At 32.7% G+C, this 18,413-nt stretch overlaps 1 protein-coding gene across 5 annotated transcripts in view; it reads right to left on the bottom strand.

Annotated features, from left to right (window-relative positions):
- Window positions 1-1,898: 1,898 nt before the first annotated feature.
- LOC108744558 (rap guanine nucleotide exchange factor 4-like) overlaps window positions 1,899-18,413 on the bottom strand; it is a 167,688-nt gene continuing 151,173 nt past the window's right edge. For 2 of the 5 annotated variants that reach the window (XM_018480394.2, XM_018480393.2), the window contains exons 5-9: window positions 17,348-17,509; window positions 16,199-16,369; window positions 5,640-5,823; window positions 3,276-3,421; window positions 1,900-2,340 (exon numbers count right to left, since the gene is read on the bottom strand). In XM_018480394.2, coding sequence (XP_018335896.1) covers window positions 2,192-2,340; window positions 3,276-3,421; window positions 5,640-5,823; window positions 16,199-16,369; window positions 17,348-17,509 — 812 coding nt within the window. In that variant the 3' untranslated portion in view covers window positions 1,900-2,191. Of the gene's footprint in view, window positions 2,341-3,275; window positions 3,422-5,639; window positions 5,824-16,198; window positions 16,370-17,347; window positions 17,510-18,413 lie in introns of all 5 variants that reach the window. The other 3 variants (XM_018480396.2, XM_018480395.2, XM_018480392.2) reach the window with 2 other exon arrangements.

Below are 18,413 nucleotides of genomic sequence, written 5' to 3'. Positions count from 1 at the left end.
TTCAACATATTTCAGAGATCCCAGTCTTTCTACGAGAGACTCCAGTTTCTCAATTTTTCAGTTTTATTCATTCAGTCTCTCTGTGAGAGACTCGAATCTCTGAATTAACAATTTTATCGTTCGAGTCTCTCATACAGAGACTGTGAGAGATCCATAAGAAATACTGAAAGACTCTGAGAGACTGGGGAGAGACTGAAAATTTTTGTCAAATAATGTAACTGAAACTTTATTGATATGTTAGTTATTAAATAAAGATGTATAAATCGTTGAAATATTTTGAGAATGAGACGTAAAGGAATTAAATTTTCATCGGTCGGCCATTAAAACGTATTTACATTTTTTTCAATTGTATCAGCGTCCTATTACTTTTAATACCCAAGGATTTAACATTCCAAAACAGGCTACTCGTTTGTAAGCCGATTCAAAAAGTGCTAGGTACCTACGTTTAATTAAAAGTTGGACATATAAATAGAAATGGACTTTCGCGAATAAAGCTTCCATTATTACTTAAATCAGACATTTGCAAAAAGTCATTTTTCGTCAGCTTTTTCACAGGTCTATTGATTTTAAACGTTAGCTAAAGAGGATTAAGTCCGGCATTACCCTAAATTCAACACAATCGCCCAGTTTTGCCCTCATAAAGGCTATACCTTTTTAAACGCTTAAAGCCCTTTGAAATAGTACAAACAAGAAACTTTTTTCGTGAAAAAAAATGTTGATTCTTTGTTTTCAAAGTATTTTCCTTTCGCGCTATTTAGCCTTAATGCATTTCCTAATGTAAACAAATGAAAACGTAAAGGAAACTTAATTCAAACATTTGATTTAATGGTTTCATTTTAAAACGATTGACGATAGACGAGAAAAATTAACTTTTTAATCCGCATTTTAAAATGAAATAAAATGGTAAAAATGGGGATTGCAGAGACAACGGAAATTGCAATACGTTATTGATCTTTCATTGCATGTCAAATTGCTTTTTATATTTGTAGTGCTGCCCTAGACAAAAATTTTCAGTCTCTCACAGTCTTTCACATTCTCTCGGTTATTGCCTGGGTGTTTTTATGGATCTCTCACAGTCTATGTATGAAAGACTCGAATGATAAACTTGTTAATTCGGAGATTCGAGTCTCTCACAGAGAGACTGAATGAATAAAACTGAAAAATTGAGAGACTCCGGTCTCTCGTAGAAAGTCGCTCGTTCAGAGATTCGAGTCTCTCGTTCAGAGACTGGATACGAAATGAGGACCTCTCTATGAGCGATTCGAGTCTCTCGTTCAGAGACGCTAAACAGGGTTTTTGACAGTCTCTCGACAGTCTCTCTCAGCGACTCGAGTCTTGCTTTCAGAGACTCTGAGAGACTGAACATTTTTATCTCGGGTGTTTAATAGAAATATTATCAATCTACGTTGGGTAGCAAAAATAATAAAAAGTTATTTAAATGATTGACTTTCTAACTGTACACAACTGTAGGTCACTGAATTAATCAATAGAAACGGACAGACAGACACACGAGTGATCCTATAAGGGTTCCGAGTGAAAAATGGATCACTAACTCCCGAATCAACTTAACATTCTAGTTGAAAAAAAAACATGTTCTCCTATACATTCAAACTGCAAATGTAAATTTGTATGGACAATATAGTTTTGTTGTAAGATTTACCACGTTATGTTCACACCATAGACTATAATTTATAAGTAAAGAACTATTTTGTATTTTTTTAATTTTAGGTTCAGTAGTTTTGGAGATAAGACACGGGCAATTCTATAAGGGTTCCAGTTTTCATTCGGACATAAGGAACCCTAAAAATGATAGTCACTTACTNCATTAATGACGTCCGGATTATAAATACTTAATTGTTTATTGAATAACTGATTTTATTAAAGTTTTAGCCTTCTAATATATTTTCCTTTTATTCTGAGATTTTACTTGTTTTGGGACAAAGTAATTTTTTTAATGCTTCAAACTTTGAGTTTTAATGCGATTATAATAAACTTGTTGACAAGTTTCAAAGACTTTTCATGAGAAAAACGGGTTTGTGTCATTCGTTGAGGCAATAAGCCTCTAAAGACATTTAGTGTGTGAAAGCTGAGCAAACTTTGCAGACAAAAATATTGGATTACATGACAGTTACACTTTGCGTCGTCTGAAGTGTCTCCACGGTAAACTGACTGTTACACGTATTTTATTGGCTTACCTTGGGGCATTATTAATTAAGGCAAGCTTTCCGAAGTCGTCTCCCTCTTGTAATGTAGTTACCGTTCCTTTACCGTGTATTACTACATCCACAGATCCTCTGAGAATTATGTACCACGATCTGCCCTCGTCTCCTTGATGGAATACTTATAAAACATTAACAATTATATATGTTTATACACCGCAAATTTATGTATGGTATTATCCATACATTGAAACTGACAGGTTTTATATGTACGTAAATTCTAGTGGTTCTTAAGAACAAAATAAGAAATTAAGATATTGTTATAAGATACTCGCTACAGCATCAGGACTACTATCCTGAAACTCTTTTACATTTGTACAGACAAAAGAAAAAAATACGAATTAATACCCAAAATCCAAATAGTGGCTTTCTAAGTAGATTTTTCCGATCTTTAAGTTTTCCTTTCCTCTTTTGACATCACATGTAGAATATTTAGAAGTTTTATTTAATTTTAGATAACTTGATAAATGACGAAACTGCAATTAGGTGTAATGTTTTTGAAAATTTTAACCCTTCCTCTCTCTTGGTGAGATTTGGTGAAATTTTGTCGGACCCTTCCCTCCCTTTTGATCTCACGTAATTAATAGAGGTAAGATGTTTTTTTGAATATTTGGACTCCTTCCCACTTGACGGGATTGGGTAAGATTTTATCGAGTATTTTACTCTCTACACCTTCTTTTTCACATCACGTAAATAACTGACTCCCCTTGCTTGATTTTACCCTACTATGTAACATGTTTTGGAAGTTTTACACCAAACAAGGTTTAGCATTTGAAACGAATCATTTTAGTAGGTGCAATATTACTAACTTGTTGGAAAGTTGGAGGATATTTTAGTGTCAAGCAGAAGCTCTTTCGAAAGTATACGTTGTAGAGAAAGAATTTTTAAAAGGGACTAACTTGAGCAACTCCTTACTCTTTCTTTGTGCAAAAACAACTAATAAGACTCGGCTCTTTGCGTGAACAACTTAAGTTACAAATTGCTGCAACAGTCACGTTTCTCGGATACCTTTGGTAGATATAACAACGCTACTTGGAAAACATGCTCTTTACTTACAGACTGAACCAGCTTTGGGGTGTGCTTCGAAGACAATGACGGAAGCGAGCTCCCTCTTGACCGAGTTGGAAAGATGCGAAAGGGCTCTGATGTGAAGTAGCTCTTCGTAAATAGTTTCGAGATCATCTGCAGTGCGTTCGTGGCTCCTGAAACAAAAGGAAAAACTTTGAGCTGTTAGCAACACAACGAAAAATCTTCTAGTACTTTATTGTAGCATCACGTGCAGATAATTATACAAGTGGCGTGAACAGTGTTAGTCCTATTTTTGGGTAAATATTGAAAGACTACTTATGGTGTATACTGTAATAATCCCTTTATTCATATTTTTTGAGAGTTAACTCATAACCCCAACTTTTGGTATACTAAGATTGTAATCAATTTTCTAATTCAAATAACATTTATTCTCCAATTGGTGATAGATAAGCAATTTTAGATTTCATCTTGATTTTTTACAGTTTGCAATTTAGACCGAGGCGGTCATAATTGTATCTAATAATGCTGTAATTGGTGTACTTTTTACTTTCTCGTTGAACAATATTAAAAAAAAAATAACAATGAAAACTTAATATTAATATTAATTTTTGTAATATTCATTAAAAAAATGACTTTATACAGTATAAAAGAATTTCTTTTTTAAAACAATATTAATTTTCTTAAAAAATATTGATAAACCAATTTCTTTTATTTGATTTTTCTTTCAGCTAAATGGTTTTGCTACTTTTTTATTTCTAACTCAAAACAGCACGTTCGGATTTAAAAAATCTAAGATCAAATGTTTTATGTGCTTTGCTGATTACTATACCTTCAATTGAACAACCTAGACAAAAATTTTCGGTCTCTCTCCAGTCTCTCAGAGTCTTCTAGCGTCTCTGAGAGCGTCTCTCACAGTCTCTCAGTTATTGCCTAGGTGTTTTCATGGATCTCTCACAGTCTTTGTATGAGAGACTCGAACGATAAAACTGTTAATTCAGAGACTGAATGAATAAAACTGAAAAATTGAAAGACTCGAGTCTCTCGTAGAAAGACTGGGATCTCTGAAATATATTGAACTTAGAAAATTTTAACCATGTCTATCGAGACACCACTTATTGAGAGATTCGAGTCTTACGTTCTGAGATTCGAGTCTCTCGTTCAGAGACGCTAAACAGGTTTTTTGACAGTCTCTCGACAGTCTCTCTCAGCGACACCAGAGAGACTCGATGAGAGACAGAGACTCAATTCTCGCTTTCAAAGACTCTCGGGTAGATAAGCATGTTTTGATGTTGTTGTTGACTTTTTTATTTCTAATTCAAAATGGCACGTTCGGATTTAAGTCCAAGATCAAATAGTTTATGTGCTTTGCTTATTACTATACGTTCAATTGAACATTGAGAAAATAAGATATCTACTTAACGTTAATTGCTAATAACATTTAGAGAACGAGGCAGTATGTAACATGGAGCTGCTAGAAATTTGAATAGACAAATTAAATGAAAACATGTTTGGCGTAAATGTGTTGCTCTCTAACTTGTAATTTACCGCAGTGTTGGTTATAAGAATAAAATTTACATTTTTTTTATTTCATTTCAGTTAAAATTGCAAAAGACTAAAATACTTCCTTTTATTAAACTGTTACAGAAAATAAGGCAAAACCACTGGAAGAAACGGGTATTGTTTTCTCGCAAACTAGTCGAAGAAACACTGAATCTTTCAAATTTGATTCGTGAGACCGTCTACAAACTTTGTGAACATAAAAGAATAACTGTAAAATAATATTTAAAACCACAAGAAGGTACCCAAGATAAAAATGTTCAATTTCTCAGAGTCTCTGAAAGCAAGACTCCAGTATCCGTCTCTCATCGTGTCTATCTGATGTCGCTGAGAGAGACTGTCGAGAGATTGTCAAAAAAACTGTTTAGCGTCTCTGAACGAGAGATTCGAGTCGCTCATAGAGAGATCCTCATTTCGTATCCAGTCTCTGAACGAGAGATTCGAGTCGCTCATAGAGAGATCCTCATTTCGTATCCATTCTCTGAACGAGAGACTCGAATCTCTGAACGTAAGACTCGAATTTCTCAACAAGTGGTGTCTCGATAGACATGGTTAAAAAAAAAGTTCAACATATTTCAGAGATCCCAGTCATTCTACGAAAGACTCGAGTCTCTCAATTTTTCAGTTTTATTCATTCAGTCTCTCTATGAGAGACTAGAATCTCTGAATTGACACCTATGCAATAACTAAGAGACTGTGAGAGACGCTCTCAGGGACGCTAAAAGACTCTGGAAGACTCTGAGAGATTGGAGAGAAACTGAAATTTTTTATCTAGGGTAACTAACCTACATACATTATTTATACATCGATTCTGTTAAATAAAACAGTACTTACTGCTTTCTGAGGATCATACGCAGCATAGCATCTGGACCCCTTTGGATTAGAGTTGCAACAGCTTCTCGAGCTTGTTCTTCTGCCGTGTTTATATCTTCCACAGTGGGAAGGTTTGTGGCACCCTCTTCATCTTGCCAAAATCGATAGAGAAAACACTTGTCTTTAAATGGCTGTTCCTTATTTACTATAACAAATAATAATACCCATAATACTAATGTTACTTTTAGCATATTGTAGAAAGGTATCTAATGAGATATTAATGTTTAACTGATTAGACATTACATTATTTGATTTAATAGATTCATACACATTAATGTATTAATAGAGAAAATTTAATACAACTTTGATTCTGATCGATAGCTAGGACACGCTTTTTTTTAACATATTGTAGCCGGAAAGTATTCATATTGTTTTCGCATTGTATTAATTTCATTTTTAATTCGAGCTATTCAAACCAATTTTTTTTGTTTGATACAATTTGGCTTTATGTACACAATACGCATGTCATATAAATTCATTTTAAATTAAAGAGTCTGAGAATGTTTTACTTACAAAAGAAAGCCGAATTTATTACTGGTATTGAACACAAATTACGCTAAATCGTAGTCTGATATATGAAATTCTACGTAAAACTAAAGCCTGGCTGAGCTCTGTCGCTACCGAATATTCTCACACCAAAAAGATAAGATTAGTTTAAAAGTAAATAAACTGATAGGTACTAAGGCTAATTTTGAGGAAGTTATATTTTAGACAGGATACAATTATATAAGATAAACTGTTGGCTAATAATATAATATGATGCCGAAAAGCAAAGACATTACAATGATAAAATGTGAAAATGGGGAAAAATACACTGAATTATTGTCGTAAGTTTTGGGTATTTGTTGATTTGTATAAATATTTGAATGCATTAAATGTTAAAAATAATTAAAAATATTATCAAATTCCTCTCATCAGGATCTTTCGTTACTTTCACTTAATTCTTTCCTTACCTTCCCTACAAGAGTCAAGGTTTAATGTTAGTTTTAAGATTCGTGAATTTGAAGTTACACGTCTTCTAGTAAACCTCATTCGCCGGTATTCGAATCCGGTTCCTTGGCTTTACGCACTACTACTCTCCTACTATGCTAGAAGTTCGGGTTCGACACCCGGCGAGGACGTGGCAGCAGCAACAATTTTTCATTATTAATTTGAGGTTATTTGTAATGGTAAATATTAATTCCAAAATTAATTCACTTTAATTTATTGAAATTGATCCCACAAAAATTCTTTTAAATCTACCAATTTGCAAAAGCTGTTGAACACTAGATGGAATGACAGAGATTCATTTCACCAAATTAAAATTAATCAAGTAGTTAAATTCTTGGTAAATGTATCTAATTAAGGGATAATAAAGCAGTAATCAACCTCCGATAACAATAATTGTACAAAACTTTTTTTAATGCTAAATACAATGTAAATGGTTACGAGAGTGTCAGCTTATCAACTATAAATTATGAACTCATGAATGGGTAAACATATGCCATTTTATACTGAAAAAGCAAAAAATATTAATTTCATGCATAAAAACTAAATAAATACCGCTAATTGTATTATTTCAGTTTAAAATGAATATATCCACAATAGCGGGGTAGTATATCTAATAATAATAAAAAAAGATATCTATACCATAAAATCCCAGTTATAATTATGGTACTTTATCATTTTATATAATTTATTAACAACGAAGAAATATAAGAGTTTGATGCAAAAAAATTTTTGTCAAAAACCTACGTAATATTTTAGAATCGGTGTTAAAATTTCTTTACGTCAAAGCATTAACAATCTAAATACTATTCAATAAGTTGGTGTCGTTTGACAGTTTAAACACTGTACGGAATAAATCAGAATTATTTACTGTGACCTTGGTATCCATTGGGAGGTTGATTACATGAGCTTCTGTTTCTTTGCATTCCGTTAATAAATGAGGAAAGAGAAGGTTGAAACATTGAATCACACAAAAATTATGATATTAGCTGAAACAAAGTAGCCCATATTTGCCAATAAAAATTTAAAATCGAAAGAATAGGAATGTTTTGAACAGGGAAATGACACCCCCAATCTTACGTTCCACAACAAAAAATTTGCATTGTTCATCGCCCTACTTACATAAGTGACTTAACTTTCCTTCGTCAAATATCTAATATTTTTATTTGAGTCGTAAAATAAGTAGCGTGACATTCCATTCGTGTTCTGAAAGAAGAATTTTATTTCCAATGAATAAATAATTCACGCCACGTTCACAAGAAACGTATTCCCTTCTGAATAATATTAAAAATGACGTCACAGTTCGTGAGAAAAATTGGCAATCCACTGAGTTAATTGAAAACAGCACTTTTATGTCGCATAAAAAGGGATTATGAAATAATTATATTATGGAGAGTTTGACAAATTAAAATAGAAGGGCATACAAGACATTATTCTGTTTACCTACAAGTCGATGAATTTATTTCAGAAACGTAGTAAATATATTTCATTTAATATTTTTAAAATGATACTGTGTTTTAAAATTATTTATACTATCAATTTAACTGTAGGCTTCGATTTGGATAGAGGTAACTTGGAATAACATGGACCTTCACCTTGGATCATGTCATTGTTTACAGTTACCTATATAAATGATGCATTGGAATCAATAAAACAACAGACGAAGTACAACACGATTGCATTAAGGTCGTCTATCGCACATATTAAGGTTCATGTCATTCTAAACTACCTATAGCTCCATGACTATCAATGAAACTAATTAATCAATGTTTAATGATGCTTTAGTTACTTCTTTCTAGGTTGGGGAACATTTTTTAATACCGATTTGTAGTTAACACACAGCTTTTCTTTACATTCAATAGAGACACTCACTATTTTTGTTTTGCGGACTGATTCGTAATTAAGAAGGTTTAAGTCGTTTAAATAAATTTCTATCACAACAAGATTCTATTTGGAATTAACGTATATTTACAGGACTGAACGACGAGCCAATTTAGTTCCCTCTATATCTGTTTGCATTCTGTATGCAACAGCCACTATATCAAATGAAGCAATTAGTATGGAAATGTCCTCGAAGCAAGGTGAATACAGGACAAGGCGAATAATTAAGGGTAAACAAAGAGGCCGACTAGTTTTAGTTAACTTAAGGGATGTTCTATATGTGTTTCTATATTGACTATAGTTTATCTACCTAAGATACAGGTAAATTCGATTTAAAATCTATTATGTCTTAACAATCAAGCCTAGAAATACATAAAAAATATTTTTTCAGTACCTAGAGAGAAACAAATTTTCAAGAAATATTAAGATAAGAATTGGTTTCTTCTTCTGACATACTCTCATATACCTACGTATGTCGAAATATCTGTTTGTAAATGTTTTAAAAATATTTGGAAATTGTAATACAGTAGAACCTTGATAACTTAAACCTCGATAACGTAATAATTTCCATAAATTCATAAAATTTTGTGTTCCCTTCCCCTTGGAGTCCAAAATCTCTATTACTTAAAATAAAAACCCTCTATAACTTAACCGAATAATTTGGGCATCGCACCTCAGTAAGCAGTGAAAAGTGGTTTGAATAGGGAGAAAGTCTTCTATGTAAAAGACGAAGAACTGTTGAATTTCCTAATTTAGAAAAATGCTTGTTTACATGGTTTAGACAGTGTATAAATATGTAAAAACATTAGTGTTAGTGGACCTATACTAAAGGAAAAAGCTGAAGAGATTGCTGTCACTNCATAAACTTCTTAATAATTTATAAGTAAAGAACTATTTTCTGAATTTTTTTCAAAAATTTAGGTTCAGTAGTTTTGGAGATAAGACACGGGCAATTCTATAAGGGTTCCAGTTTTCATTCGGACATAAGGAACCCTAAAAATGATAGTCACTTACTGTCATCTTGTGGCATTATTATTGTTCGAGATTCCTTGTTTCCACTAAACAAACTTATAGGTTGACCACATGGAGGAAGCTTCCATTTTTGACCATCATGGGCTCTTCGGTCTTCTTGGTATCTAGAATTTAATAAAAGAGTGTTCCTGCTGTTGCGCATATGCTTTGATCGAGAGAATGCAGTATTTATCAAATAGGTAAACGAAAAAAGAGAATTAACCCAATTTACCACAGCGAATTTTCTTTCAGCGGAAAATGCAGTTTTCAATTAGAAAAAGCATTTTTTCAGCGAACGTATTTTGTTCACATAAGAGGGTTCATTTTTGATTAACTACTTTAATTTTTGTTTACCTGTTAATTATTCATACATAGGATAAAAAATAGTTTCAAGAAATTAAAAAACAAATGAAACGTTTTGTTTTGCCCACAACATTTTCTGTTGGCGGTGTTGAAAACCAACTTCGAATTTCAACAATTTAAAAAGATTTAATGATTTTCGAAAAAGCTTTTTTTCCTTATAGGAAGTTAGTTTTTTTTGTTTTTTCAAAATCCCTACCTTCTAAGTTGAGTCATAACGTGATGTATTAAAGAGACTTCTTCTTGAAGATCTGGCCACTGAATGCTATCGTTGTCGACTTCAGAAGCAAGATCTTCAATGAAAGCAACAGCGTTTTCATCTTCGAATACTGCTTGTCGTACAGCGTTAACCCAACGATATACAAAATGGACGATTCTTCTCTTACTTGCTAAAATAAATTCTGGATCCTGACTGGAAGACTCTATGCGATAAGTGTGAATATTAAGGAAAAGAAATTAAAGATTCGAATTCTTAAAAAAATATCCACTTTTGCTTTTGTATTTTAAAAAGGAAGAAAAACCAATTTTAAGCTAATGTACTTAACAAAAAATAATTCCAATAACAGCTTGGATTATTTACGTGTGCTAATTTGAATTCAACTTCAGAAAATTATTTTTGGAAATGTCATTTCAAATTTCTTTCTTTGAATAATTTTGTAACTTAAAAATAAAGCTTTTTCGTTTAGATATTACTTCTATAAAAGGATATTGTCTATCAAGTTCATCTACAAGCTGATGCGTTGGCATGAATATAATATGAGTTAATAAGAAATCGTCAAGAAATGGATCTTGTGCTGATTGTAAAAAATGTTCGTTTCCACTAAACATACTTCTTCCATCTATTCTAGTTTCTATTAAATGTTCCAACATTTTTTGTGGAGTACCAGCCATAACGGTGTATCTAAAAATTGAATTCAGATAATTTACAAAGCTTTTATTTTTTTCGTTTTTGCTGGTTTTACTTGATATGAGAAAATGTCTGCTTTTGTTGAGATGAGATTTTTTCAAGGATCAAAACATCCTTTCCATGTTCCTTTAGCCTTACAGTATTTGCTTCCACGTCTCTTAATATCCTGTTAAAGTTTTCTTTGTCAACTCTTAGAAAATGACAATTATTTTCTCTAAGAACTATTGTTGCTGCTCTACAATTAGAGAAATTATGTCACAAAGTATTTTAAAATACGTAACGTAAAAATTACGGAAAAGTGCTGAATCTGACGTGTTTTGTTGATAGTTTATAAAAACAAAAAATGGTTTTAAGGTGTGTAATGTTATAGTGAAACGAAGTAAATAGAAAGCTCTAGAAATTTCATATTTGCAGATAATTCAAATAAGTCTATAAAATAATTATTTCTATTTGCAAATGTTATATAAGGATATTCCTGTTTATTCTTTTCCGCTACGATATCAAATATATTTTGCAATATCGAGGACCTGCCATTAATGACGTCCGGATTATAAATACTTAATTGTTTATTGAATAACTGATTTTATTAAAGTTTTAGCCTTCTAATATATTTTCCTTTTATTCTGAGATTTTACTTGTTTTGGGACAAAGTAATTTTTTTAATGCTTCAAACTTTGAGTTTTAATGCGATTATAATAAACTTGTTGACAAGTTTCAAAGACTTTTCATGAGAAAAACGGGTTTGTGTCATTCGTTGAGGCAATAAGCCTCTAAAGACATTTAGTGTGTGAAAGCTGAGCAAACTTTGCAGACAAAAATATTGGATTACATGACAGTTACACTTTGCGTCGTCTGAAGTGTCTCCACGGTAAACTGACTGTTACACGTATTTTATTGGCTTACCTTGGGGCATTATTAATTAAGGCAAGCTTTCCGAAGTCGTCTCCCTCTTGTAATGTAGTTACCGTTCCTTTACCGTGTATTACTACATCCACAGATCCTCTGAGAATTATGTACCACGATCTGCCCTCGTCTCCTTGATGGAATACTTATAAAACATTAACAATTATATATGTTTATACACCGCAAATTTATGTATGGTATTATCCATACATTGAAACTGACAGGTTTTATATGTACGTAAATTCTAGTGGTTCTTAAGAACAAAATAAGAAATTAAGATATTGTTATAAGATACTCGCTACAGCATCAGGACTACTATCCTGAAACTCTTTTACATTTGTACAGACAAAAGAAAAAAATACGAATTAATACCCAAAATCCAAATAGTGGCTTTCTAAGTAGATTTTTCCGATCTTTAAGTTTTCCTTTCCTCTTTTGACATCACATGTAGAATATTTAGAAGTTTTATTTAATTTTAGATAACTTGATAAATGACGAAACTGCAATTAGGTGTAATGTTTTTGAAAATTTTAACCCTTCCTCTCTCTTGGTGAGATTTGGTGAAATTTTGTCGGACCCTTCCCTCCCTTTTGATCTCACGTAATTAATAGAGGTAAGATGTTTTTTTGAATATTTGGACTCCTTCCCACTTGACGGGATTGGGTAAGATTTTATCGAGTATTTTACTCTCTACACCTTCTTTTTCACATCACGTAAATAACTGACTCCCCTTGCTTGATTTTACCCTACTATGTAACATGTTTTGGAAGTTTTACACCAAACAAGGTTTAGCATTTGAAACGAATCATTTTAGTAGGTGCAATATTACTAACTTGTTGGAAAGTTGGAGGATATTTTAGTGTCAAGCAGAAGCTCTTTCGAAAGTATACGTTGTAGAGAAAGAATTTTTAAAAGGGACTAACTTGAGCAACTCCTTACTCTTTCTTTGTGCAAAAACAACTAATAAGACTCGGCTCTTTGCGTGAACAACTTAAGTTACAAATTGCTGCAACAGTCACGTTTCTCGGATACCTTTGGTAGATATAACAACGCTACTTGGAAAACATGCTCTTTACTTACAGACTGAACCAGCTTTGGGGTGTGCTTCGAAGACAATGACGGAAGCGAGCTCCCTCTTGACCGAGTTGGAAAGATGCGAAAGGGCTCTGATGTGAAGTAGCTCTTCGTAAATAGTTTCGAGATCATCTGCAGTGCGTTCGTGGCTCCTGAAACAAAAGGAAAAACTTTGAGCTGTTAGCAACACAACGAAAAATCTTCTAGTACTTTATTGTAGCATCACGTGCAGATAATTATACAAGTGGCGTGAACAGTGTTAGTCCTATTTTTGGGTAAATATTGAAAGACTACTTATGGTGTATACTGTAATAATCCCTTTATTCATATTTTTTGAGAGTTAACTCATAACCCCAACTTTTGGTATACTAAGATTGTAATCAATTTTCTAATTCAAATAACATTTATTCTCCAATTGGTGATAGATAAGCAATTTTAGATTTCATCTTGATTTTTTACAGTTTGCAATTTAGACCGAGGCGGTCATAATTGTATCTAATAATGCTGTAATTGGTGTACTTTTTACTTTCTCGTTGAACAATATTAAAAAAAAAATAACAATGAAAACTTAATATTAATATTAATTTTTGTAATATTCATTAAAAAAATGACTTTATACAGTATAAAAGAATTTCTTTTTTAAAACAATATTAATTTTCTTAAAAAATATTGATAAACCAATTTCTTTTATTTGATTTTTCTTTCAGCTAAATGGTTTTGCTACTTTTTTATTTCTAACTCAAAACAGCACGTTCGGATTTAAAAAATCTAAGATCAAATGTTTTATGTGCTTTGCTGATTACTATACCTTCAATTGAACAACCTAGACAAAAATTTTCGGTCTCTCTCCAGTCTCTCAGAGTCTTCTAGCGTCTCTGAGAGCGTCTCTCACAGTCTCTCAGTTATTGCCTAGGTGTTTTCATGGATCTCTCACAGTCTTTGTATGAGAGACTCGAACGATAAAACTGTTAATTCAGAGACTGAATGAATAAAACTGAAAAATTGAGAGACTCCGGTCTCTCGTAGAAAGTCGCTCGTTCAGAGATTCGAGTCTCTCGTTCAGAGACTGGATACGAAATGAGGACCTCTCTATGAGCGATTCGAGTCTCTCGTTCAGAGACGCTAAACAGGGTTTTTGACAGTCTCTCGACAGTCTCTCTCAGCGACTCGAGTCTTGCTTTCAGAGACTCTGAGAGACTGAACATTTTTATCTCGGGTGTTTAATAGAAATATTATCAATCTACGTTGGGTAGCAAAAATAATAAAAAGTTATTTAAATGATTGACTTTCTAACTGTACACAACTGTAGGTCACTGAATTAATCAATAGAAACGGACAGACAGACACACGAGTGATCCTATAAGGGTTCCGAGTGAAAAATGGATCACTAACTCCCGAATCAACTTAACATTCTAGTTGAAAAAAAAACATGTTCTCCTATACATTCAAACTGCAAATGTAAATTTGTATGGACAATATAGTTTTGTTGTAAGATTTACCACGTTATGTTCACACCATAAACTTCTTAATAATTTATAAGTAAAGAACTATTTTCTGAATTTTTTTCAAAAATTTAGGTTCAGTAGTTTTGGAGATAAGACANGTTCACAAGAAACGTATTCCCTTCTGAATAATATTAAAAATGACGTCACAGTTCGTGAGAAAAATTGGCAATCCACTGAGTTAATTGAAAACAGCACTTTTATGTCGCATAAAAAGGGATTATGAAATAATTATATTATGGAGAGTTTGACAAATTAAAATAGAAGGGCATACAAGACATTATTCTGTTTACCTACAAGTCGATGAATTTATTTCAGAAACGTAGTAAATATATTTTATTTAATATTTTTAAAATGATACTGTGTTTTAAAATTATTTATACTATCAATTTAACTGTAGGCTTCGATTTGGATAGAGGTAACTTGGAATAACATGGACCTTCACCTTGGATCATGTCATTGTTTACAGTTACCTATATAAATGATGCATTGGAATCAATAAAACAACAGACGAAGTACAACACGATTGCATTAAGGTCGTCTATCGCACATATTAAGGTTCATGTCATTCTAAACTACCTATAGCTCCATGACTATCAATGAAACTAATTAATCAATGTTTAATGATGCTTTAGTTACTTCTTTCTAGGTTGGGGAACATTTTTTAATACCGATTTGTAGTTAACACACAGCTTTTCTTTACATTCAATAGAGACACTCACTATTTTTGTTTTGCGGACTGATTCGTAATTAAGAAGGTTTAAGTCGTTTAAATAAATTTCTATCACAACAAGATTCTATTTGGAATTAACGTATATTTACAGGACTGAACGACGAGCCAATTTAGTTCCCTCTATATCTGTTTGCATTCTGTATGCAACAGCCACTATATCAAATGAAGCAATTAGTATGGAAATGTCCTCGAAGCAAGGTGAATACAGGACAAGGCGAATAATTAAGGGTAAACAAAGAGGCCGACTAGTTTTAGTTAACTTAAGGGATGTTCTATATGTGTTTCTATATTGACTATAGTTTATCTACCTAAGATACAGGTAAATTCGATTTAAAATCTATTATGTCTTAACAATCAAGCCTAGAAATACATAAAAAATATTTTTTCAGTACCTAGAGAGAAACAAATTTTCAAGAAATATTAAGATAAGAATTGGTTTCTTCTTCTGACATACTCTCATATACCTACGTATGTCGAAATATCTGTTTGTAAATGTTTTAAAAATATTTGGAAATTGTAATACAGTAGAACCTTGATAACTTAAACCTCGATAACGTAATAATTTCCATAAATTCATAAAATTTTGTGTTCCCTTCCCCTTGGAGTCCAAAATCTCTATTACTTAAAATAAAAACCCTCTATAACTTAACCGAATAATTTGGGCATCGCACCTCAGTAAGCAGTGAAAAGTGGTTTGAATAGGGAGAAAGTCTTCTATGTAAAAGACGAAGAACTGTTGAATTTCCTAATTTAGAAAAATGCTTGTTTACATGGTTTAGACAGTGTATAAATATGTAAAAACATTAGTGTTAGTGGACCTATACTAAAGGAAAAAGCTGAAGAGATTGCTGTCACTGGAAATCCATAATTTTAAAGTTTAAACTTAAACCCTTATTAAGTAAAAACCTGAATAACTCAAATTATTTTACGTTTCTCTTGGTCTTTATCTTATCGAGGTTCTACTATACTTGATTTATTTCGTCATTGTACATACGTATTATAGTCGTAATTCGTATACATATTTTAAACTATGATATGGTTTAGTGGTTTAGTCGATTATCATCCGTTCTAATTGATTTGTATTATATGTAAATATATATAACATCTTCTACACAAAGGTGTTCGTGTAAGTATAAAGTTATTAAATATGGAAGAAAATTACCATGCGATATTATCCCCTCCTCAAGGAGTGCTTGCCACATTCCTGCAGCCTGCACTCTGGTGTGGATTCCTGGAGATTGCTGCAATAACCAGTCGACTAGCTCAGTCCCAGGGGCACAGCGACGTACGAGTTTCCCCGACACTTTCCTATCCTTCAAGCATGTATTTTCACCTTGGAAAATAGAGAAAATGCACCACAACTTTGCTTTCACTGCTGTACAATGTACATCAGCAACAGCGAAGAATGTATGAGGTGAATGAAACTTACAGGGAAATATAATGCGGTATTTTCCTCAAGAAGACGCCGCAAAAATATAGTTCATGAAATTGAAAGACTGAGAAATACTACATGTGTATAGAAATAATAAAAGCACGACATAAAAGGGAAAATGCATAATTTTCAGTGTATGTTGAAAACAAACCGCTATAGAGCGTTTTATAGTTACCTTAGCTGGGTTTAACTACGTTTGGAAACTTTATAGCTTAGACCAAAATTTACATAAAAGAAACATTTGTGAAACTCGTTACAGTGTTGTTATTTTCGAAACAAAAGAGTTTGATCATAAATAATAATTTGAAAACTCAGATGGAACAAAAATTTGAAATAGTTTAATTGATACACTTGATTTTAATGGCATAAATGTAGATATACTCTCTTCAAAATTATGTCGCTCTGGAAAAAGGGAGAATTACGAACTTAGTACACTCCTCAATTTTGTTTCGTCATGGATTCATTTCCAAGGAAAATTTTGAGATACATTAAGTTTTAAGTGTGTGTGTAGGTGTGGGTGTGTAGGTGTGTATGTATGTATGTATGTATGTGTGTGTGTGTGTGTGTGTGTGTGTGTGTGTGTGTGTGTGTGTGTGTGTGTGTGTGTGTGTACGTGTGCATGTGTGGATGTGAATGTGTGTGTGTGTGTATGTATGTATGTGTGTGTGTGTGTGTGTGTGTGTGTGTGTGTGTGTGTGTGTGTCTGTATGTGTGTGTGAGTGTACGTGTGCATGTGTGGATGTGAATGTGTGTGTGTGTGTTTTAGAGAAATGTGCATAGTATGAGGGTATTTTTTTATATTTTCTCTTAAAATAACGATTTATTTTTCATTCGAAAAATCAACAGTAATAATAATTTCAGAAAAGGAGATAAACTTACAAAGCAACAGCGTTCGAAGACACCATCCAACGCGAGACATTGCTGCGCTGGGAGTTTCTGTAATTGGTTCTGCAGGATTTGGATGAACAGGAGAAATTGATCTCCTCCTGGTAGGGGAAGACTGTTGCATCTGGGGTTTTGGGTTAATGCCAGGCCCGAAACCTGTAATTAAAAGGGAGCAGTGCCATTATTAATTTTCTAACGGTTAATTGTAAATTCCACTTTGTTGAAAATAAAGCGGTAGATGTAGAGATTGTAGAAACAATAGAGGCATAAATTAAGCCCATTTAATAATATAATTAAATTAAATTGAATCAAAACAATGTTACGACTGATGCTCAGTTTTGCATTATCTAATTGAATAGTTTGGACGTTTATTTGATGAAAACCCATTTTACACAAAAAGCTCATTTAGTTGTTACATATGCTCGCCAAGCGTAAGCTTCCTCAGATATGAGTACTTACTGATTATGACACAGCAAAATCCACGTATTTAAATTGGTAAGGGTAAATAACTGTAGACAGAATGACGAATGTCATCTGTCGACATTCGCCACTAATTGTGGATTGATTTAATTTTGACAAGATCCTTTTCGAAACAACAACAAACTGAATAGACCAGGAATTGGCCAGTCGATATTCTTAAATCGAAAAGGACCTTGTAATGAACTCACAATTAAAGATAAACCTCTACAGATGGCGTTTATTTGGCCGTCTGTAGTCATTTATTGAACGCTGTTTAGTTGGTGTTCTGTTGGCTTGCTGATAGGGTTGCCACCTTTTCAGGCTTTACATAAAGTATTTCTCGACTAAAAAGTTAAAAAAAAAGTACTCAGCATAAAAATAAAGTATTTTATTTTTTATTTTTAAAAACATATTTTTTGTTACACCTAGCAGCCAGTAACAAATTGCTGTCGCTCTTAAATACATTAATAGCCTCTAAACATGGCAAACAAAGATTTAAGTAAACTAAAAGTTCATTTTTAATTAGTTTTAATGAAGCTTTATTCCTGTCGTCCCGCCACTTTGCGTTCATAACAGAGAATACTCTTTCTGTAAATGCTGA

This window comes from Agrilus planipennis, unplaced genomic scaffold (assembly GCF_000699045.2).
Source record: "Agrilus planipennis isolate EAB-ADULT unplaced genomic scaffold, Apla_2.0 scaffold28, whole genome shotgun sequence".
Taxonomy (NCBI): domain Eukaryota; kingdom Metazoa; phylum Arthropoda; class Insecta; order Coleoptera; family Buprestidae; genus Agrilus; species Agrilus planipennis.
This window is presented reverse-complemented; position numbering and strand designations above follow the sequence as displayed.